The 25,117-nt window shown below is 40.2% G+C and overlaps 1 protein-coding gene across 6 annotated transcripts in view; it reads left to right on the forward strand.

Moving 5' to 3' along the window:
- Positions 1-16,285: 16,285 nt before the first annotated feature.
- FUT8 (fucosyltransferase 8) overlaps positions 16,286-25,117 on the forward strand; it is a 180,975-nt gene continuing 172,143 nt past the window's right edge. For 2 of the 6 annotated variants that reach the window (XM_081152058.1, XM_081152059.1), the window contains exon 1: positions 16,487-17,598. In XM_081152058.1, the coding sequence (XP_081008184.1) occupies positions 17,070-17,598 (529 nt within the window). In that variant the 5' untranslated portion in view covers positions 16,487-17,069. Of the gene's footprint in view, positions 16,417-16,486; positions 17,599-25,117 lie in introns of those variants that run through there. The other 4 variants (XM_081152061.1, XM_081152062.1, XM_081152060.1 and 1 more) reach the window with 4 other exon arrangements.

Here is a 25,117-nt window from a genome sequence, read left to right on the forward strand (position 1 = left end):
TTTCTTAAGTTACTGGCTGTTTTGTCCTACCTGTTGCACCAAGCTTCTTGAAAGAGTAGTTTATATTTCGTCCCTCCAGGTCCTCATCTAAAATCTGCCCCATGCCTATTGCAACTTGGCTTCTGCAGCTACTAAAACTGCTTTCCCGAAGATCATAACGACTCCTCTTCATCAAATCCAGCGGCCTCTTCTCATTCCTCTTCCACCTCTGTGACATGTGATGTGCTTATGCACTGTCCTAATAAATTCTTCTGACTGCCTTTATCTTTATCTGCCGCTCTTTTTAAAAAATTTATCTTTATTGTTGAAAGAATTACTGATGTTCCCCGCTTTTTCCCCATTGACCCCTTCTACCCCCCAGGCCTTCCCCACACTATTGTCTGTGCCCATGGGTTATGCATTTATGCATATAAATTCCTTGGTTAATCTCTCCCTTGCCCACCCCGCCTTCCCTCTTTGATTTATATGCCACTCTATCATCTCCCATGTCCTTACCTTAAATGCTGGTGTCCTCAAGTGTCCACTCTTTTTTTTTTAATCTTCACCTGAGGATATTTTTTCTATTGCTTTTCAGGGAGAGTGGAAGGGGGTGGGGGTGGGGGAGAGAGAGAGACATTGATTGGTTGCCTCCTGCACGCACCCTGACCCAGGCCAGGGATCGGATCTACAACCGAGGTACATGCTTTTGTCTGGAATCGAACCCAGGACCCTTCAGTACGTGGGCTGATGCTCTAACCCCTGAGCCAAATTGGCTAGGGCTCAAGTGCCCATTCTTTTAGTTGCTTCTGTTTGCTCTGGATAAATGCTTCTCAATTTGGATGCACTTAAGAATTATTCGAGGAACTCTTTAAAAATGCAAACCCAAATTTACTCTGATTAAATACATACCAATTAAATCTGATTTCTGATCCCATTCAGAAGTCAGATTTAATTGATCTAGGGTTGGACCCTGGTGTTCATTATTTAAATGTTCCACAGATGATTCTCAAGTACAGCCAGGACTGAGAAACCATAACTCTAGAAGATCTACTTTTATCTTCAGTTCTTACATTATTCCTGATACATATTCCCAAATTTCCAGCTCTTTGCTGGGCTTCTCAGCTTGAATGCTCCACAGCACTCCACTTTCTAGGTGGTCCAGAGCAAACTCATGTTCCCAGTTCTAAGAACCTTTTCCTCTGTTTATAGGGCTCCCATTCTCCCAAGCTGGCGACCTAGAAGTCATCCGTAAAAATTTCTTCTGCTTTGCCCCTTAATTCACTTATTTATCAAGCCCTGTAGATTTTATTGCTGACGAATTTAAAATCCATTCTTCCTGCCACCATCCAACGCCCCATTTTAGGACCTTATTGCAATAGCTTCTTAGCTGGCCTCCCTGTTTTCAGTCTTTTTCCACGTCATTTCATCTTCCAGATACCAGGAGAAAGATCTTTCTGGAACATAGATTTGATTGTACCCACTCAATAACAACCACTGAATTACTCTTACCCAAGGATAAAGCCCAAATTCTTTAGTAAGGCCCCCACAATCTTGTCTAACACCACTCTCCTCTGTCCTAGATTCCCACTCCATGACGTGCCCCATAATTCAGTTGTGAATCTGACATGTATTCCTTCTTGCTTTTACTTATACGGTTCTCTCTGCCTAGAACTGGGTTCAACTCAGATGGTTCAGATAAAGAGACAGTTTACAGAGGTACAACACAGTCAAGGTAAAGGGAAGCCACAAGAGCGGCTGAGACATCAGAGACTAGCAGAGTGAGAAGCTCTTGCCTTTCCTAGGCTTGAGGGGCCATGAAATAGTGTTTCCACAGCTCATGAGAGCTGGAGCCACGGGGAAGAGGGCCATCAGGAGGAGCAGGAGGCAGGGAAGTCTGCAGCCACTGCTAATCTGCAGCGCTGAAGCAGAGAGGGAACAGTGAGTAAACATCTCAAACTCTCTCTCCTCCTCCCCTCTAATCTCCAACAAGCGTCTTTGATGGACCAAGCTCAACCAGAAGCCAGCCAACCACCAAGGATGGTCAGATGAGGTAGATAACAAAGCAGGGCAGAGAAAGGCAGAGAATGAATGGTGGTAAGATGAAAGGGAATATTAAATGGCGAATAGCCACATAATCCCCATTTATATATAGTAAAGTCACTTGTATCTTTTAGGACACAGTTCAAATGTCGCATTTTATATGAAGCCTTCATTCATTTTTCTATGCTAAGATTCAGTTATTATTTCACTCCTCTATGCTCCCTTAGCTGTTGTTATGTCTATATTATTGCAACTATCAGTCTGACTTATGATGCAATTATTTGCGTATCTGCATCCATCGCCTATATCATATTTTGTGCTGCTGGAGGAAAGGGATAGCACTTCATTTGGTACAGTGTCTTGCAGGTAACAACCACTCAATAACTGTTGGTTGAATTTAATTGCATTTTCATGTGATCTCCTTCTCTGCCTCTGTCAGGGAGACTTATATACACTTGTAAACCATAGTCCTCGCATTTTTTACATTTCTATTTTTCATAAGAGTTCCTTTTTGGGTTCATCTTCTGCTTCTTGCTTGATTTTTCTTCTTCTGACCTACATTTCTTAGGTTAGATACTTCAAACTGCAGCTCAACAACAAATTGTTGAGAACACTATCATCACTGATCCTGGCAAGGCTAAACATCTCTAGCTTTATTCTGTGCTATAAGTGGTGCATATAATTTTCTCCTTTAATTTATGCATGCAACAAGCTTCAAAATGAAGTCACAGAACCTAATTTTTCATCTTCATTGGATTTTAAACTCTTCTGAATAGAAATGATGTTTGGTTTAACATGCTCTGCATATAGTAAAGGCTGTGTGCTTCTCCTGTTCTTTATAAATACCAATGGCAAGTGCAGCTCACATATTTTTACTATGCAAACACATTGATGGTTTTGACGCATCTTGGTATGTGGCTTTGAGATTTTTATATGCAAAGGAGTATTTTTAGACCTGACAACAATATTATTTTATATTTGTAGTATTGATAATAATATAATAGAAAAAATGGCAAACATTCTAATTCCCATAGCAGTTCTGAGTTTTCATCTCAAATATTGTAGTTTTCATCTTAAGGAGTTCAACTTTAGTCTTTTTTATATATCTTTCTTTTCTCTCCTTAACATGCTCACTCCTTCCTCTACTTTGTTGAACATACGGAGAATATATAGCTGTTTTATTGTCTTTGTCCATTAATTTTATCACCTGTGTTATCTGGACCTGTTTCTATTGATTGATTTGGTTTTCCTCATTATGGGTTGTACTTTCCTGCTTCAATCTGCATGCCAGGTTAAAAAAAAAGTATCAGTAAAAAAATTGGATTCCGGGCATTGTGAATTTCACATTGGTGGATTACAGGATTAAAAAAATTTTTTTGTGGGGGGATGGCTTCCATTAGATATTTTTGAGTTATGTTCTGGAACACAGTCAAGTTAGTTGGAAACAGTTTGATCCTTTTGAGGCTTGCATTTAAACTGGAATAGGCAGGAATATTAGCCTTTAGGGTTAATTTGGCCTGATAATGGGGCAATACCTTTCTGAGTACTCAACCATATGCCCAATGTGTTAGAAAGTTTTTCCATTTGGGTGTTGGGAATTTGAACTATTTCCAGCCCTGTGTGAATTGCCGGTAATTGCTCCTTGCAGGTGTTTTCCTGGGTGCAGGTAATTTCCTCAAATGTGTGCTGATCAGTACTCAGCTAAAGACTTAAGGGGAAATCCCAGCAGATCTCCAGAAGACTGTCTACTTCCCTCTCTCTCTCCCTTTCCTTTTTCCCCTCCCTCTCTCCAGCTTTCTCTTCTCTGGTAATCTACCCTATGAAATCTAGCTACCATAGCCAATCTGAATTCTCAACTCCATCTCTTCAACTCAAGGAACTGCCAGGTTTTGTTGGGGTTCCCTTGTCTGTGGTATAGCCTGGAACCTCTCCAGGAAGTAAACTGGGGAGATTATGGGTTGACCTTGTTTGTTTTTATTCTTGTAGAGGTCACTGTCTTGTGCTGCATGTTATCCAATATCTGAAAACTGTTGTTTATATATTTTGTCTGTTTTTCATTTGTTTAAGGTAAAGGGTAAATCAGGTGCCTGTTATTCCATCATGGCCACAAGTTAGTCACAGTTTTTATTTTTGGATGGGGTGGTGTACTGAACCAGTTTTATATCTGAAAAATAAGATCCACTATGACCATGGTCCAGTAACTTACCCTCTTCTTAGCTTTACTTTTTTCCTCTATAAAACAAAGAGGCTGGTCTATATGATCATTAGGTTCTTTTTGGCTCATAAAGTTTGTAATTCTAGAATTAAGCTCAGGTGTATTTTTGCAGAGAGAATTGATATATAGTCTCCAAAGTGATAAAGATTCAGAACTATGGAACCCCCATTTTGCCATAGTAAAGTAAATTTAAAAGAGAATATTTGTGTTTGAATAGACGAAGGAGGATCTTCAGTTATAAACTTGGGGTCAACAACACAAATCCCATAGCACACACATGTAAAATGACCAGCAATATGCAGAAGGGAAAATGTATAGGAATATTCTTAGTTTCGTTATTGTTTACAGGGCCTAGGCATTGTGCATTGGACATGGTAGGCATTTAATAAATATCTGTTGAATATCTCAGTGGTACTTGAAGCCATTTTCCTAACAGAGAAAGGTATTTTTAAAAGCTTCCACTATAGCAGAAGTTGGAAACAACTTTTTGTGGGAGGATTGGTTAGTGGTACAGTCATATAATGGAATGATATACAACAGCCAACAAAACTGAAGCAGAGTGGTATGTACTAACACGGAATGCTTTCAAAGATATAGTGTTAGGTGAAAAAAATAAGGTCATTATAATTTTATACTTTTATATCTTAAAAATACTTTTATGTATTTCACAATAAGAAGATTAAAAAAGGAATTGAAAAAGCATTGTGTATAAAAGCATATTAATATATATCTTACATATATACAAATACAATCTGTTTTAAGGAAATATATACATACATGCTGGTATATTCAGAGAATACATCGAGAAAGATGTACAAACTAGTGCCTCAGGGGAGGAAGACTAGGGGACAGTGTGGAAGAGAGACTCACCTTTCCCTGTATGCCCTTTTATATTCCCTTTGAATGTTTTAAATCATGTGCATATGTTATTTAGATTTAAAAAATGCTGCTACTGATTATATATATGTGTGTGTGTGTGTGTGTGTGTGTGTGTGTGTGTGTGTGTGTGTATTCAGTGAAGTAACTGAAGTTCTCTCAAAGGCTTAGATTTCATTAAGCAGAAATTTCCCCCTTCTGTAGATTATGTGTTTAAAGGAGGCAGACCACACCCACCCTTTCTACTATTACTGCAGGAGGTAAGGTCAGAGCACCTCCATGGTTATGATTAATTCCCTATTCCTTATGAACAGAATGATCATGCTAAATACCTAAGTGACTGGCATCAGGAGGATAATGCTTGCTTGAATACGGGTGCTTGAGAGAAGGAACAAGGCCACATGTTTCTAATGATTTTATATACATTTTATGGTATTTAATTAACCTTTATAATCTAGCTCATCCATCTTTCTGACTTCCAGAGAAGCTACCAAAAAAAGCACAGGGTGCAGGAGCTAGATAGCAAGGCTGTATGATTCACAAGATGTTAACTTGTGGCCAGTATACTACTTTCCAATACCACAGGTAATGTGTAAATGTGTTTGGAAGAAAGTGAAATCAAACACACCACATGGGGACACTGCCTTTTATGTTTTTTGTTATTTTTAACCCTCACCTAAGGACATTTTTTTTTGGCCATTGCTTTTCAGAGAGAGTGGAAGAGAGAAGGGAAGAGAGAGGAGAGAGAAACAAATATCAATGTGGGAGAAACACATCGATTGGTTGCCTCCTGCAGTTGCCCCAACTGGGGGCCAGGGGTAGAGCCTGCAACTGAGGCACTTGCCCTGTGCCCTTGACAGGAATCAAACCTGGGACTCTTCAGTCTGCGGGCTGATGCTCTAACAACTGAGCCAAACTGGCTAGGGCCCTTTTATATTTAGGAAGCGAGTTACACCTTTAGCAAGCTATCTTACAAGAATGACTTCTAGCCGTAACCTGTGTTCCTATGAGAGTCTGATGCTCTTCAGGTAAAACGCAGCCAAGTATTTCCTGGAAGATATGGGGAGATATTTGAAAACATATTGCAAGTCCAAGCTTAAAAATCCATGGCTCATTATGCAAGTCAGAAAAACTGCTAGGATTTGCAATTATATATGCTCAAGGCACTTTCTTTGAATTCCTTTATCTGCTTTAAGATTTTTGGCCGTGTTGCTGGTTTTAAATTCTTGAAATGCCAATGTAGCAAGTAGATAATGCCAGAAAGATGCCTCTAAGATCCAGCCAGCCAATGAAAGAACATGAAGAATACGATTCTTGACTTCAAGAAACTTATTTTTGTCATATGGGAGATATTATTGTGTGAAAATTATTATAGCACATGAATAACAGGAAGGAAAACATTGCTTTTGGGAGGGGTGTTGTTTAAAAGAGCAATGACTTTAGTGGATTACATTGGCAGGAAGAGTCCTACTTTCACCCCCAATCTGAGCCAAAGGTCAAGAACTTAACAAAAGGGGCCACTACTAGGGGTGCCAGATATAGCAAATAAAAATGCAGGATACCCAGTTAAATTTGAGTTCTCTTACATAATATTTGGGACATACTTATACTAAAAAAATGATTTATTGTTTAGCTGAAAGTCAAATCTAATTGGACATTCTGTATTTTACCTGCCAATCTTCATTGCTACACAGAGTAGGAATAGATGCATTATATGTTGTTGTCTTTCTCACTTCTTGGTTCCCTTGTGGCAGGACAAGTTGCTATTGACACCCTCCACATAAATAGGACCCAACCAGGAGTAAGAACACAGCTGAATTCTTGCTATGCTGCAGAACCGGAATGGAGGAACAGACTATAGAATGAATTAACTCAAGATCAACTGGGAGATAAGCCCACTTATTCCCCCCCCCCCAAATAAACCAGATGGAGGTACCCTTATAAAGATGAAAGCTGAACCTTTTAATTTGTATATTAGAGGAAAAGTTACCCCCAGAAGGCTGGAGGACTTGAAGAAATTCCATACTATGGAAATTCTTGGAGTGTGTGAAGGTAGAGGTTTCATAAGCTAGGTCAATGAATGCTGGAAATGAGATGGGCGCACCTGCTATTGGCATGAGGCTGAGGGAGCTCCTGGCTTCATGCCATGCTAGCTTCCAGAGCTGGAGAACATGGGGATGAGAAGACAAGGGTAGTGATTGGGATGCATAGGTGGATTTGTTCAATGAATTGTGGAAGGTCTTGGAGACCATGTTAACGATTTGGGGCTTAATCCATCAAGTAGTGGGGCCCCTCTGGGGGTTTCTGAGAAGGAAATGACATGATCAGAGTTGTGCCTTAGGAATATTAATCTGGCAGCTCTTTATAGAGTGATTGCTAAGGGAAGAAAGTGAAGACAGGGTAATCAATTGAGAGGGGATACAGTTAGGGCTACTGATAGTCCATATGGCATCTGTATCTGAATTACCAAAGGCACCTCTCCTGAGGGCAATGCAAAGGAAGGCACTCATTTTGGCAAAAGACTGTGCCAAGGCACATGGTTTGGTAACTAAATCAGAGGCTAGATTTTTGCCCTTCAATATTCTCTTGGCCGGTATAGTAGCTGGTTACTTAATACTAATGGCTTAATGCAATAAAAGATTTATTTCTTGCTCAAGTCCCAGTCCAATGCCTGTAGGGTGGTTCTCTTCCTAGTGGATGTTCAGGGATTCAGGGTACTTATTTCTATCTTATAGTGAGACCACCTAGAATATTTAGCCTCCATGATCACCAAGCAGGGGGAGAAAGCTGGAGGTTCTCACAGAGGCACTTTTGACCAGATTTGGGAGTGACTTGCATCACTTCTGTCCACATCCCATGGCTAGAATGTGGCTCCACCCTGACCACCAAAGAGGCTGGGAAAGACAAAGGAAGACAGGAACCTTGCTGCTCTGAGTCCCGAAAGCATTGGAAGATGATTCTAGAAATTGGAAAAGACTGTAGGGATAGCAGAGGAAATCTAATACATTCTTTTCAATTTTCATTTTGACCATAAAGAAAAGAATAACATTATTTCTCTTGTGGAAAGCAATTTAATGAACATCTGCATCTAGGAGTATTTTTTTTTTAGAGCTATTTATGCACAAACAGGAGGGACTTCAAGACAGCGTATGGCCCATGCTAATCTGTTAGAGCATGACAGATGTAAACCTAAAACTATTTTAAAAAATATATACCCAAGTTAGTTTCTACCTGTAAAAATTTGTCTTACTCCATCTGCATGTGATACTAGCATTCTAGATGTGATGAATGTAAAATTTATCCCAGGTCCTTTGATACGCAAAATGGTTAGTGGTCATTGGAGACAGTGGTGGAAGGGTAAAAACTTTCCTACCACAACATCAAAATAATCGGTGTGCAGCTCTGCTTACCAGAGCCACAGTTAGCCTCCCCGTTACCAAGTTAAGCTCATAGAGGACAAAGATAGTCTTTGACTATTTAAAACACCATTGCATGGCCTCAGACCATCAAAGTAGACCCCTGACCAATCAGAATTTTGCCATAGTGATGAGCATCGGCTGTGATATATAACCAAGGTAATAAGGAATCATAACTCTAAGGCATAGTTTAAATAAATATTTCAGACTTACCAGTATTATATCCACATGTCTTAGACTTTCCAGGAAAATTCAGATTTTAAGTACTAGATTTAGTTTTACTCCATTTGGTGAGAAAAGTATGGTCCCCACAGCCATTTCTGGCAAATGCATTCATTCTAACTTGTGGAGGAAAACTAATCAAGTACATTTTGTCTTAGAGGCACATAGAATATTAAAAGTTAAAACGCTGCACAGATGATTTTATTAGGCCCTTATTTTAAAAATGAAGAATATTCCTATAAAATGAAAAACAAAGTTAATTGGATTTCTTCAATTATTTAGCAATGTGGACATAAGTTATATAAGGTTTTCTTTCATACTTTAAAAATAGCTATTGGAAGGTATTAGAACTTTCTTGGAATCCATTTGTAGTATCTAACAATGTGTAAAGATAAACCTTCATTTATTTAGTTAAATCCTTTCTGTTGAAAAAAAGTCCACTTTCTTCATTCATTCATTTACTCATCTATTCATTCAATAACTATTTATTGAACACCCCCCATAGGCCAGGCACTATTCTAGACACTGGGGATATGATGGTGAATCCATCTGATTCAATGATTCTTTGTTAGGATTTTGCTTTTTTGTAAAAGAAATGTTGAGCCTGACAGAATGAACAAAATATTGGGTTTGGGATCGGAATACCTGAATTCTAAATATGATTATACAGAACCATGAATTGTATTAATGGTATCAAATAACTAGTTACCCAAACCCCAAACCTCATTTATCTTTAGTCGCTTTTTCACCGAATCAGTTAGCACATCCTTCACAATTTGACATTTGCCTTTTGCTATCCATTTCATGTCCCAGTTTTCTTGTGTTTAAATTATTGCATCCAGAGCCATGCCACATATGAATGTGTAGGTCATCTGCATGTAACAGAGACATTAGTGCCCAGCAAACATCCATGTGCTCCTGGATGTTTCAGAGCTCTATGACTTCTATTTGCACTACTTATATATTAGACATTCATAAACTCTTTGTTTCAACATGATAGCATTAGCTTTTAATAATACTTGTCCAGAGATTAGCTTTTAAAATGTTTGGCGTTCTCATGTGAAGGCAGTTTTGTTTCATCACCATAGGGCTTTTTTGCTGATTTAAAAAAGAGCTATTAGTATTGCATTTTCATAACTCATTATTTCTCCTGAGTTCACCTGGTGACCAAACCAATGTAAAGGGGGCTGAATCATTTAGTTGGTGGGAACCTAGATGGTCAATGTGGAGAGGAATTCCAACACAGCCCACCTGACTTCAAAAGCAAAAACCAGGACCAGCATTTACTGGAAACAACACAGTGGAGAATTTGCAAAGGCCAATATGAAGGCTGAGATTAACTTGAATTGCTAAGTAATGAGAACAGAAGAAAACGGTAAAATCTGTACATGAATATTAGAGGGATTAGGAGAGTTGTAGAAACTGAAGGAGAAAGCAAGGGAAAGGAGTATGGCAGGGTATGAGAGATGTCAATTCTTGTGTCTGCCCCCTCCTACTTCTACTAAAGAGTCTGCGATGCTCATGCCCATAGACTCTGCAGAAGGGGCAGCCACCACCACCCTGCTACAGAGTTCGGACCAGACATACCTGACTGAAGGCTAGAAGACCTATGATGGGACTTAGTAGAGAAAGATATTAAGACCCAACAAGATTTCCCTCTCTGGAGAATGTGAACCAAGAAACTGAGAATTGGATAGTTAAGATTGTGAAAAGATGAAATGATAAGAAAACAAAAATTATGAGCAAGCAAAAACCTAAAGGTGGAATAAAGAATGGAAGACTGTTGGTACTGAGAGAAGAGCAGAAAATGACATGGGGGAATGTGAGAAAGATGGAGACATGGAGGAGCAGGTCTCCAGTTGCCTCAGTATCTGATGGCAGGTAAGTTTCAGTTCATGTGTTTTGAACTGAAAACAGTTCAAGGTCCTCCTTTCCTTAAAGTAACTTTCGTTACTTGGTTCCTTGTACCTGAAAGAGCTCAAGTAAGTTGGATGGACTTCTCAGACATTGGACATGTCAGTGTAAGAGCCCAGAAGACTGGGAGTGTATTTTAAACTAAATGATCAGTCTTAAAATAAATATGTTAGCTCCACTTGACCCTATCTATGTAAGTTTACAAATCTACTTGTAAATTGTGTCAACACAATTTATAGTGGGTTGTTTTTAGGACCTTTACTCTTTGTTTTAAATATCAACAGTTGTGTTATGGCATGTACCACAGAACTAAAATGATATTCAGCCTTTGTCCCGGAAACCTTGTTTATCGCCTATTCTTTTTCTTCCTGAGATTCTGTTTTCATGCTATCTTGACTTTGGATTTAGATCAGATAATAACAGTAGTGTCTACAAAGATTTGCTTTAGTTTAGGGCTTTTGTAGAGCTATAAATGGTCGAAGAAGGTTGAAAGGGCTCCAGTCACACATCATGTCCAGGTAACAGGATGGAGAGAAGTGATAAGAAGGGTATAGCCCCTTCTTTTTTGTGATTTTTTTTTTTTTTAACATTAGTCCCACGCAACATTTCTGCTTAGATATCAACAGTTTGAATTTAGTCATGTGGCCATACCCATGCAAGGATACTGGAAAGTATTAGATTTTAGCTGAGTGGTCATAGACCATCTAAAAATTAGGGGTTGGTTATTACGGAAGAGTAAGAGAATAGATATAGGGAGGTAATTTAAACTCTCTGTCACGGGTACTTTACATACAGTGGGTATTTGATAAAGATTTCTGGATTCATTTTTATAAACTTGATGATCATATTCTCAGAGGTATCACTCAAGTTGTTAATAAAGATAATGAATGCAAGGATTTTCCCTCTTCTTGTTGTTTACTTTATAATAACATCATATAGCATATCATTGCATTAATTGCACCTGAAACAAACCCATATGGAATTAGCTTATGCAAAACGGGGAGTATATTGGAAGGATATGGAAGGAATCCTTGGAAGAGGCAAGCCTAAGCAGAGAGAAAGGCAGAGGTTTGTCAATAGTCAAGAAAACCTGGAACTGAGAATTCCAGTGCATATAACAAGGACATGGTCTTCACCCTTTCTGCTTCCCTCTCTCCATTGACTTTATTTTCTCAATGCAAAATGTGTATTTCCACTTGGCAAAAAACATGTCCAGTGAAATCTCCCAGATTTTATATCCAGGTGAGGCTTGAGATGACCTCCCTTCCAAAGGCTAAAAATCTTGGAGGAATGGCTACACTGGCCCATCTTGGGTCAGGTATCCAGCTCTTGACCAATTAACTGTGGCCAAGAGATAGTCAGTAGCAATATGGTTTCTTTTGCTGCCATAATGTAAGTGTGGAAATGGGAGGAGTTCCTGTGGGAAAGGTGGATGCTGGCTATACAGTGGCATAAGGTATCCTATAATTATGCATGATGAAAAAAACAGGTCAGTGGTCTGAATTACATGAATGATAAAGGAGAACAGGATCAATCCTAATGCAAAAAATTGATTTAGCTATGAATAAACATCATTTAAAAAATATCTTTATTGATTTCAGAGAGAAGAAAGGAGAGGGAGAGAGAGAGAGAGAAACATCAATGATGAGAGAGTCATTGATCGGCTGCCTCCTGCACGCCCCCAACTGGGGATCAAGCCGCATATCGGGCATGTGCCCTGACCTGGAATGGAACCACGATCGCCTGGATCCTAGGTCAACGCTCAACCGCTGAGCCACACTCAGCCGGGCTAAACATCATTTGATAGAGCTGCAATATGTAGAAAGTTTACTATGTGTCAGGCATTATGCTAGGTGTTTTTTTTATATGTTGAGTCATTTATTCCTCACAACTCTATGAGCTAGAGACTATTGTCCTCTTTTTCAGATGGAAGAACCAGAGCTTAGAGAGGTAAAGTAACTTGTTCAAGACCATATAGCTAGTCAGTAAGCTATATTTGTCTTAAGTTCAAAGTTTTTAACTACCAGGGTAATATACTGTCTCATTACTTCCCTGAGTGGGAAACTATGGTCATTTTGATGAAGCAATTACTAGTTTTTGTTTTTTCCTCAGTTTGGCCATAGCAAGGCCATATGAACTTGATAAATCTTATCCTGTGTCTTCCTCTGTAAAAAGAATGGGCTGGATCAAATTACGTTTTCCCCTTGGTAGTGGAAGTAATGTTTTATTTCTGAAGGCAAGAGTGTGAGCTTTATATTTAAAAATTTTTGATTCACCTACTTTTTCTGAGTGCTTCTTGAACTAGATCTATGTTAGGAACTCTGATAAAATTAAATATATACAAAGATAAAGATATATTTCTGCTTACCATGTTATGGAGAAACAAACAAACTGAATTATTAGTTTGCAGAATTAGAAGTCTAGAGAGCAGTAGCCTTCAGGAGCAATATAGCGACCAGCTCAATCATGTCATCAAGGGTTTTTTCTCTTTTTGATTAATTACTTTTGTGGAAATCTGGGTTATAGGCTGACTTGTTCAGACCTGATAGGAAAGAGATCCTCTTCCCTAACTATGTTCTAAAAATCTTTCCCTTTAGTCTGATTAGGCCAGTTTACTCCAGGACTATAATGGTTTCCAGGTGTTTTAATTAGAATAGTGCAGGTAGCATAACTTATTTTCTAGGTCATACTGCAGTAAAAACAAAAAAAAAAGAAAAAAAGAAAAAAAAACCTCTCCAAATATTAGTGGCTTAAACAACAAAGGTGTATTTATCACTCAAACCATCCATCCAGACTTGATGAGGGTGAGAGGTGGGCTTTCTACATTGTCCTTTCTTGGGGACCAAGGCCAACAAAGACTTTTTCATCTTCAACAATACTGGTCTTGAGGCTGTAGCAGAGTAAACACTGTAAGGACTTATACTTGCAATTAAATGTTTTACCTGGAAGTGACACCTATCACTTCTACCCACAACCCACTACAGATTAGCGACTATAACTAGTCACATGGCCCAGCCAGCTACAAGGGAGGGGGTGGTGGCAGGGATGTATGTGTGAAAATGTAACCTCTGTATATGTCTGAAAACACAGGGTAAGCATTACAAGTCTCTGTCATTTACTGATTGACTCAGGAGGTTACTTGAGTTGCCCTTTTGTAGCTGGAGGTTGGATGGTTACTTAAAACAAACAAACAAACAAAAACAAATAAACAATTCTATTAATAAGGAAAAATTAGGAGTGGATGTTGAATAGGAAATCAATAGTGTGAACTATATGATACTTTATCCCAGAGGAGAAGAAATTTCAGCCATGGGGGCAAATCAGAGGGAGGGATAGTTTGGCTAGTTTCATCAGCCTCTAAATCAATCACTTCATTTACTCTTCTGATTGGAAAGATTGGCTCTGGCTCTTTAATGAGTGGGTATAGATAGACAATTTCTACTTAAGGAGTTGGCTCAAAACATTTATTGAATCTGAAAATATAGGCTGTTTCCCCATATTTCATTGTTAGTCAAGCTAGCTAGATTTATAGTTTAGTAAAATAATTATAGTTGGGTAAAATAATTTTCTTAAGGTCATACTTTCTTGTATGTAGCAATAACAGTGCTGTCCTTTGGATGTTCACAACTTTGGAAATGTGATAGTGTTCAAGTTCATTAATTTTCATCTAGCTAACCTCTCAATAAAATGGCTGCTCAGGTACTCAACTTTCATTTTGATATTTTCCACTTTCTAACGGTTGACTCTTTCTTGTCCCATCGGCAAGATCCCCGAAGCTCTGGTTGATGATTAAGAATTTGATGCAGGCAGTGCAAAAGAATATGATGTACTTAGAAATTTCTATTAATTCCCAGTATAATGTCATAAAGAATGTTCTGTACAACGTCTCGCTGAGCAGAACTTGTCTTTATAAGTTTTTGCATAAGCAAAGATAGGCCTAAACCCTCCTTGGTTAGGGGAGGGGTGGAGGAAGTGGTAGAACACTTCTACTTTCTTAAGCAAATATCTGAAACTAGGAGTGATGTGAGGCACAGGCAGGCACCTGGGGTGAGAAGAGTGAGAGGGCCCAGCAACAGAGAGGGAGGCTGGAGCTCGTGGGGAAAACACACTTTGACAGAGATGTGTGCTGGTGGCCTGTCATGTATGGAACCTTTTGGGGACACTTTCTTTCTCAGAAATTTAACCTTTCAAGAGAAAGGCAGAGTTTTAGTAATATTCCTCTCTGGATAGAGTAAAAGAAATGTGTTTTTTAAAAAGCTGGGACTGCTGTGAATTTTCTGTAAATTCATTATTGGCCTGGAACTTAACATGTCAAGATTGTTCTCAAAAGTCAGTTGTTTAACTGACACTTCCAGTTCTAAGGTGGCAGCTAAATCCTGGGTGTGTCCTGAAAAGGGCTTTGATAACAGTGTCACAGGCTGAGAAGCACATTGATTCAATAGAGCACAATTGGAATCGCTTTAGATCTAGTTTCTGAGTACATTCTAGAGACACTAGTTATTTGGTATTTTAATATATATTATACTGTACTATAAAAACGCACTAAATCTTGGGCAAACATTCCCTTGGGCAGATTTTTTTTTTTTTTAATCCCTAGGTTTCTGAAAAGGAAAAATGAAGACCAGATAAAAAAACTGGATGTTTTGAGGCAAATGTAAAGCTTTGAACTTGGAGATCTGGAAGTATTCTACAAGGTAAGCTTTAAACATGCTAAAATTCTTTAAAAAGTAATTATCTACCTCACTTCTGACTTCTAAAAATTATCCAGAGTACAACTGATAAGACTTTGGCCTTTAATCCATTTTACGATGGCATAAGCCTAAAATTTCTGCCCATTTCCAGCACCCATAGCCTGCAGCCCTTATAGCGGAATTCGGTTGTTTATAACCTCAGTGCTGCACCGGCCGCGGCGGAGGGTAGCAGCCAGGCATTCAGGAAATGATTGCTGAGTGGTGACTAAGCTGAGCTTAAGTAATCCTGGCGCTGCCAGTGTATTTTCTGACCTTAGACTAGTCACTCTACTCTTTTCTTAATATTCTCTTCTTACAGGGAGTTCCTAATAAAAACAACTGTAAACTACTTCGTGAAGAGCTTTTTGTTTAAAGGGCTGCTAATAAATACCCGAGTCACAAGGTCTCACAAACCTCCCCCAGAAGCTGAGCTTTTCTTGAGGGATAGGGAACTTTTTTCTCCTTTGAATCAGCAGGATCTTATTTGTGTTTCTGCAGTACAGCTCCCGGCCTGTAACAATGTCTAGGTAAACACTGGACGTTAGGAACGTTATTAGGCAGATTACAGTCTCGGCAGGCCACTGCCTCTTAAATCTCTTTTCTGTGATCCTTTTCAGACTCAGCATCTAAAAGGCCGCCGCTATTTGCTCTAGGATATGTACCCAAGGCATTTCCTTAAAAAATACCCAAGTCTAGAGAAACAGTTCTTCTGTCTTTAGGACACCATTTCGCTTTTTCCGCGGCGCCGCACCTCAGGCTCGGGATCTGGGTCCCGAGCCACAGGGAAGAGTTCGGTAAAGGAAGCTCATCTTCCCGCCCTCTGATAGGCCGGCTCGCACTCCACTCACGCAGCTCGCGCCTCTGATTGGCCGGCGCGGCACCCCACTCGGCCCGCGTTTACTTTGTGTACCGGGGCAGCGCGCTCGGGTCCTTGGTCTCAGCTCGCCGGCTGGGCTGGTGTGCGCTAGCTCTTCGGCTCACTGCTCTGCACCGCGGGCGTCAGGGATTTTCCGAGTCCGAGCGGGTAGGAAGCATCCTAAGAAAAAGCCCCCCACCCCTCCGTTCCTTGTTCTCTTTCCCGTGCAGAATAAACTTCCGCCTCACAGGGGCTGTCGCAGCCGCGGGTCGGGGGAGAGGCCAGGCGTTGAACTCAGGCCTTCGTGGGGGATCTTTATGTCCGGCGAATGTGGAAACACAGTTCTCACAAGATAAAGCAGGGCTTGGCCAGTCTCATGTGGGTGCGTGCCATTCTGTGTTCGCGTTGCAAGCTGCAGCCGGGCCGCAGCCATCACCGCTAACAAGTGGCAAAGAGCCTGCTTCCAGTCTCCAGTACCAGTGCTCCTTGGGGCCGCGGCTGAACTGGTGTGGGCCAGTCCGTCCCTGCGGTCGAGAGTACGGAATTCCCCGGAGGTGGCGCTCCCGGGAACGGGGAGCTGGCTAGACTGGCGCCCCCTCAGCCTCCGGCCTTCAAGCGGTAGAGGGCGGCCTACGCTCGTGTTGGAGCCGGCGCCCGCGCGCGCAGCGGCTGCGCTGCTGGAAGTCTCCCGGTCCCGCTGTGGCCCGCGGCTCTTCCTAGCCGTGGATGCTGCGGCGACGCTGTGCAAGGGCGCAGCGAAAAGGGGGCGGGGAGAAGCCCTGGCACATGCCAGGGTCGCCGTAGGTGGCAGGGGCCGGCGCATGCGCGCCCTCTCCCAGAAGCCTGGAACGCGGAGGGGCGCGCGCCCCCACTCGCGCGCGCACGCTTGTGCTATCCTGGGTTTCCCCGCCTGCTCTCGTTGTCAGAGCCGCTCCGGCGCGTGCGCGCGTTATCTCCGGCCGACCAGAGTGGCCGGGTTCCCTCCGCTACAGGCTCCCGCCCCTCGCCGCCCCCTCCCAGCCCCCAGTCAACCCGTCCCCTTCTTCTCCTCGCGGAATGGGGCCGGCGCCGCTCGGGGTCGCGCGCCGGGGACCCGGCTCGCGCTCGGTCTCGCGCTGTCAGCGACTGTCCTGCTCGCGCCGCCTCGCGCTCTCCCTCAATCACTGGCACCGAAGGCTCCGTTAAGCGGCGGCGGTGGTTCCTGTTTCCGTTTCTTCCTCTCCCTCGAGTCGCGAGTAGCATCCTCCACCCAGCCACCCCTCCCACTCTCCCAACGCAGGGCAGCTGCGGCTGAGGGCTGTGGCGGCGGCGACTGGGGAACAGCGGAGACCGCCTCTGCTCCCGCCTCGGGTAAGGGGGCGTTTGGGGGCCGGGCCCCGCGCGCTTCGGGGTCTGGGGCTGGGCAAGCGCGGGATCCGATGAGGCTCCGGGGATCTGACTGGAGGCTGTCGCTGCTCTTTTTCTCAAGGCGATCCCCGGGCCTGTTGCTGCAACTGCTGCTGCTTATCCGAGGGCTCCGGGAAAAGTGGGGAGGGAGCCCCCGGGACGCTCTGGCGGTGCCTTTGCGGGGCCAGGAGGGCGCCGGCAGGGGGTGAGGGGCGCCCGCCGCCCGGGCCAGGACGCTGAGCGGTGCCGGCGCTGCCCTCGGTATCGCTCCTCCTTGCATAGGGCAAGGGCCGAAGCCGAGGAGAGGAGAGATGGGGGCGGGGTAGGAGGTGTCCCTCTCCTCTCCTCCACACCTACCTGCCCTTTCTCCAGCAGCTCTGTCCCTGAAGTCAGACTGTGGGGAGGAGGATGCCTGTGCGTTATGGGCTTTCGAGAGGGGTTCTTGGGCTAGAAATCTGGGAGTGGACCCATACAAAGATCCACTCCCAGCGAGGAGCTAATGCCTTAACGGATGCGTTCCCCATTTAATGTGGAAATGATGAGCTGGTGGCTTTTGAGTATCTAAACTTACTTGGAAAGGTTAAATGAGTCTTTATTAGTTTAAGGGTTTGTCCTGCAAGAGTGAGTGGATTGTAGGTCGCAGCACCTGTTCTCTCACCGTGGGGATTGCAATCTTTAGCCACACGGAACGTCAGAGACGCAGTGTTATTTCTTAAGTTCAATGACAATGTCGTGGTTAGTTTATCCATGGTGAGCTTTTAGCGTTTTGCCATATATCAGCATTTATTTATTTATTTATTTATTTATTTATTTATTTATTTATTATAGTTGTGGAAATGGAGTATATTTTCTTTCTGAGAAGAAAAATGCCATTTAACATCATTGGTATGTCCGTATAGGTCAGCAGGAAAAAACACTGTGATAAGCTTGTCTCTTTGATACCAAGAAGAGAATTCTAGTCTGAGCTTTAATATGCTTCCTGTGTTTTCTGTTGCTTTTCATCTTTTTCCATATTTTCATATCAGAGGAATGGTACAGCCTTTAAAACTTTATTAACAGGAACAAATCCAGTATCCACAGAGTTCTTCTCAGAAGACACTCTAACCCATCAGGTAGCCAGGCAGTTTCATTCTCATGAATGCTCTAGCCATGAAAAAAGCTCAATAGGACACAGACGAATCCAATGAATAGAAGAAGAAATCAATTGAGTTTTGGAATGCTTGGTGCATTGGGTCAGTCTAGGTTTATGAAACCTAAACCTCCCATTGTAAACAGGAAGCTGGATGTGAGTCTTTCCATAATATATTGTTCATTTACTCTATAGGCCTAGAAAGCTACTGGTATCGGATACCCATGTCCATCAGTCATAGAGCCAACACTTGGAAGTTCAACAATAACATAATAAGTTATTCCTCTGGTGATGAGGAAATAAAACACTATGACTAGTGGGTGTCCTGTCATGACTGAGGGCTTGTGTACCCAGGGTGGCTTCTTCAGCTTCAGGTTGAGTCATTTCAGCACTAAGTGTGGGTCTCAGTACAAAGTCTCCATGTTGATGGTGGCAAGAGCAGCTCTCTGTCTCTACACTAGCTTTTTGATTGAGGCCTTGGATAAAGGCTGGAAGAGGTGCCATGTCTTAAACTTATCACAAGTAACTGACTGAACTTTGGCTTGGCTCTCTTTAGAGAGGCAAGGTTTCATTATACTAGTTTTCCCCCTTGTTCTGGGGTTAAGTGCATATTTATTTTCTTGATTAAATTTTGTTTTTATGCGTAATTCTTTTAAAGGGTGCATCATATAGAAATCATTTTAGGAGAGAAATTATTTAAGCACCACAGAGCTCACTGAAATAATGGAGTAAGTTGTATTCTCCTTTAAGTTAAAAACAACCTGCTGGGCTAGGTGTGGCTCGGCGGTTGAGCATCAACCTAGGATCCAGGAGATTGTGGTTCGATTCCTGGTCAGGGCACATGCCCAGGTGTGGGCTCCATCCCCAGTTGGGGGCATGCAGGAGGCAGCTGATCAGTGACTACTGTCACATCATTGATGTTTCAACTCTCTCCCTCTCCCTTCTTCTCTCTGAATCAATAAAGATATATTTAAAAAACAACAAAAAAACCCCCTAAAATGTTATGCCAAAATATTAACTCCCGGTATGTTTTTAGCCTTGTGAAATATACTGTAAAATGTGTGTAGAAAGTCTTGATTACTTGATTTATAAATATAATAGTAAGAATAAGGTGGGAATTCAAACATTTGAAATTGTGATTTTACACTTTAGTAAAGTGTAAAAATGTAGGGAGTTAGAAATGAGTAGGTTAGAAGGAAAATAGAAGGGTAGTTTGGAGGCATGGATTTTCCTTTTGCCGTGTTATAAATTGAGAATTCTACTTGACTTGAAAAGCTGAACAGCTGGAATGAAACTTGCATAGACTACAGAAACATGTAAAAATGTATCTTTGATCAAGTAGTGAGCTAACATGAAGAATATCTTGTGGTTTATTAGGATAGTAGTTCAAAATAATATCCATAAAATATACCACTACATAGATTTATTTTAGGATGTTCTTAAATTTTAAGTCACTTGAAGTTGTTTTTCTATAAGTTAGCTCTGTTTGAGATGTAATAGTATTGAAAAAACTAATTCTGGTTATATTCTAAAATGCTTGGTTACAAATTTTAGCTAGTTATTTTAAGGAATTGGAATGTCTTTAAAAGTGGTAAATTTTGAAATTTGCTAGTGCTTTGGAAAAACTTGTGTTCCTTGTTTAAGTGCAGTTTATTAGCAGGTCGGTCTGGAGGGGGAGCTAGTGCCAAAGCAAAGAATAGCTTAATATGTTTGAACTTTTAAAACACCCTAAACCAGATTTTTATGACCAGAGGAAACATACATTTTTATTTTTATTCATTTATTTTTTGTTAATTTACTTTCTGGTATTTATTTTTTGTTAATCCTCACTTGAGGCTATTTTTCCCATTGATTTTTAGAGAGAAGGAAGGGAGAGACAGAGAGAAGCATTGATGTGAGACAGACCCATCAATTGGTTGCTTCCTCCACTTGTGGGGATCGGAGCTGCAACCCAGATACCAGTCCTTGACAGGGAATCAAACTGCAACCCTTTGGTGATAAGGCTGATGCTTTAACCAGTGAGCCACACAGGCCAGGGTGAAACATACATTTTTAATGAAAAGAGTAAGGGAATTGATATGGGCATATATCTGTGTACAGTTGTTTGTGGAGTATATATATTGTGTATTACAAATTAGTTAAAATATCTTTTCATTATCTGAAATAATGGAAAGTACATGTTTAAGGTTTATTGAATTTCTCATTTAAAATTTCTGAAAATATGTCCCCAAACTTAAGGTGTGTGGTAGTACTTTCTTAATCTTCTTGTGCAGTGCATTAGAAGGGAAGGAGTATATCTTGACCTTTTGTGCAGATTGCATGTTCTTAAAATTTTTTTTATTGTAGCATCTACAGTCTTAAATATCAAAAAAACTTCAAGCAGTCTTTTAAAAAATTTAAAAAAATTTTTATTTTTATTGTTGAAAGTATTACAGATGTCCCCCATTTTCTCCTTTTTACCCCCTGCCCCCATCTCCCATCCCTCTCCAATTTCAAGTAGAGTCTTATATGGGCAAAGATATCAGTTGTGTAGTAATATAGGTATTTATCAAATGTAGAGGTACTTTTGCCTGGATGGCGTGGCTCAGTGGTTGAGCGTCAACCTATGGTCCAGGAGATCTTGGTTGGATTCCTGGTTAGGGCACATGCCTGGGGGCTCGATCCCTAGCAGGGGGCGTACAGGAGGCAGCCGATCAATGACTCCCTCTCATCATTGATGTTTCTATCTCTCTCTCCCTCTCCCTTCCTCTCTATAAAATCAATAATTTATCTATATATTTTTAAAGAAGTAGAGGTACTTTCAATAAGGAAATAGACTCTTGAGACATCTGTGGAGCAAGGATTCCAAGGTCACTTCTTAACCTCTGTCTCCTGCGATATAGTGCAGTGAGTCCAGCTGATCTACTAAATTGAGCTTGTGCCTTTGAATATGAAGCAGTTATTTCTTGGTCTGTGGTACATTATTTAGATATCTAAACTGTAATCAGTTAGGTGTGTGAATTCTCACTGTTTACATTCTTCAAATTCAAGGTAGAAATTGATAATGTGTACATTAAAATCATTAGAATATTTAGTTTCTGAGTATAGTGGTTGGGCTATGTGTTCTCCATTGCTCTTCATTATGTAAATAGAATCTCAATGTTGATAAAATAAAAAAATAGATTATTTGAAAGGAATGATATCTGTAAGAATAGTGAAGTAAGTGTTTACTATACTTAAAGGGTTAATGCTATAAATAAAAGTTCTATAAGACATCCTGGAATATTCTTATGTACCTTTTACTATTTTTTATTTTTTTGGTGCTGAATTCCAGGAACAAACCATTACCATTTTTTTTTTGTTTTGTTTTGTCAATCCTCACCAGAGGATATTTTTTCTATTGATTTTATAGAGAGAGTGGAAGGGAAGGTGAGAGACAGAGAAACATCAATCTGAGAGACATATCGATTGGTTTCCTCCTGCATGCTCCCCCTACTGGGGCCTGGATGGAGCCTGCAACCCGACGTACTTGCCCTTGACAGGATGATTCTCTAACCACTGAACCAAACTGGATAGGGCATACCATTTTTAATTGTTATTTTTAATTTACTAAAAACTACATTTAGTAAATCTGTGGTTTAATTAAATGGTAAATCATATTATAGCACTTTTGTAAAAGTAAGAGTCTCCATTTATAATAAGAGTAAATATAAACATGTAAATAAATTAACTTTCTTAAAAAGAAAACCAAACTAAGATTCTAAACAACTCTGAAACCAAAAATGTTACTATTATAGCCTGCATCAATACTGGTCCTTTGATACTTTTCAGTGGAGATACCTACTTTCAGTCTTCTACTGTCAATAGTAGTGTAGTGGGTGTAGCATTTAGAGGACCAATGCAAGATTTCCTTTGGTTCTCCTTTTACTGATTCTCTGGCTTATATTTCTTTACCATAAAGCATATGGTTTCTTTTTTACAATTTGAATTGTTATTAAATTGTAATTCATTATAATGGACATTAAACAGTTTAAAAGTAAAAGATATTTACAATTAATTTTTAAAAAACGTTAAAATTCCCAACAAAAGACAATTATATGGGAATATGTATGCACTTAAGATGTATTTTTTTAACGGATTAGTCTGAAGTCTCAACCTTACTTTCTATATTCTACTCTCTTGCCTGCATCTCCCCTTCAGCCACCACCCTCCATTATCCCACAGTTTTCCATTTGGAATAGTTAGGAATCAAACCAATGAAAGGAACCATATCACTCCCTTGACATAGCTTTTTCTTTCATGATTAAGTTACTTTATATCAATCTGTACAATATTCTAAACATATAACCCATATAAACTTTAAATGATACTGTATGTTTTCTTTTTGATAGAGGAGAGCAAATAGGCCGATGGGATTACTCCATGTATTTCAATATAAGAGTTTCTTATACTCTTTAAGTTTTCTTTTAAAAAGATTTTATTTGCACCCTGGCTGGTGTGGCTCAGTGGTTAGAGCGTTGGCCAGTGCACTGAAGGGTCTTAGGTTCGATTCCTGGTAAAGGGCATGTTACCGGGGTTGCAGGGCGAGTGTGGGAGGCAGCTAATCAATGTGTCTCTCTCACATTGATGTTTGTCTTTCTCACCCCCCTTTCCTCCCTCCCTTCCACTCTCTCTAAAAAAAAAAAAAAAAAAAAAAAATCTGGAAAAAATATCCTTGTGTGAGGATTAACAACATAAAAAAGATTTCATTTGCCAAAACCTAATACCTTACTCAGCTACTACTTTTAAAAAATTACCTTTTGGGATAGGATTTTTTTGTGTGTCAGAAAATGACATGTGAAAAGAAAATACGTTTTGCATTTTAAGGATCTTTTTTTAATTGACGGATTATACCAGTATAAGGCCAGTACTTATGTGGTTCAGACTTGCCTTTGCTGTATTATTCTCTTTTCTTTGGTACTGCTTCTGTGGTGTAACCCCTTCGTCGAAGCACTGGAATAAAACCTTAAAGATCACTACTAAAATGCTCCCTCCCTGTATTTGTTGTATCTTGGAATTCGGGTTTTCCAAATGTATTTCTCCAGTGGGATAAACTGAAATAGTATGACAACATATTTATATTAAGAAAATCAGACTTGCCCTGGCCAGTGTTTTCAGTGGTTGGAGCATACTCCGTGCACCAGAAGGTCACAGGTTGGCGGGTACAATTTCAGGTCAGGGCATAATACCTAGGTTGGGATTTGATCCCCAGTTGGGGCGTGTGTGGGAGACAACCAATTGAAACACCTCAGTGTACCTCTCTCACATGGATGTTTCTCTTTCTGTGTCTCTCTTTTCCTCCCTCTCTAAAGTCAATGAGAAAAAAAAAAATCATAAAAAAAGGCAAAGGGGAAACCAGTACAAAAAAAGGATCAGATTTAACAGTTTTCCTTGTCATAGTCTTAATGAGCAGTTAGTGTAAATAAAGCTCATGTTATAAACCAGAGATTTTCAGCCTTTTTCATCTCATGGCACTTATAAACTACTAAAATTCTTTGACACATCAAAAAATATATTTTTTATTGATCTGACAAAAAGAAATAGGTATAATTTTGATTCTTTCACACCAGATGGCTGTTGTTGTGTTGGCTGTTGTCATTTTTTTATTTGACAATCTAAGGAAAAAGGTCAGTGCCCCTGCTAAATAGTCAGGTATTGCATGTTTTAAATATTCTTGTGGCACGCTGGTTGAAAATTGCTATTATAAACTAATAAAATGTTGAAATTAATCTTAGATGTAAATGGGAAAAGGTAATGTTTATTTTAGAATCTGAGGTATGAGAAACATTATGTGATATGAACTTTAAATGCTATAACTTTCTGAATATAAATGGACAAAATTAGAAAATGGGAGATTCTTCTATTTGATTTATCTCAAACATACTCTATAACTGAAATGAACCTGTTTTGTGTCTATGTAAATCTTATTCACTCAAGACTGTTAATGAACCATGAATGAATTTTAAATTTTTACTAATTTTGTGGCTGGTTATTTATATCATTTCCCTTAAATGAGATATCAAATTTCATTAATACCTAGAGCCAGAATAAATTTGCCTTAGTAAAAACAACACTTACAAACTATCAAATTGTAAAAGCATACCGAAGTTATTAAAACATATAAGTCAACATTTCATGGGCTAGTTTTTAAAAGCATTTTTATAATTTAAAAATATAATTGACTATAATATCTTGATTAGTGGTAAAGGTAGAAAAAGATAATTTGTAGCTTTTCTCTTATATCCATTGTCACAGACCTCAGCTATGCTTGGGGCAGTCAGTGAAGGGAGGGAGATTGAGAGAGGCAGAGGATTGTACTGGTTGATGAGCCTGCCT

The sequence above is a fragment of the Miniopterus schreibersii genome, assembly GCF_964146895.1.
Source record: "Miniopterus schreibersii genome assembly, chromosome: 1".
Classification (NCBI taxonomy): domain Eukaryota; kingdom Metazoa; phylum Chordata; class Mammalia; order Chiroptera; family Miniopteridae; genus Miniopterus; species Miniopterus schreibersii.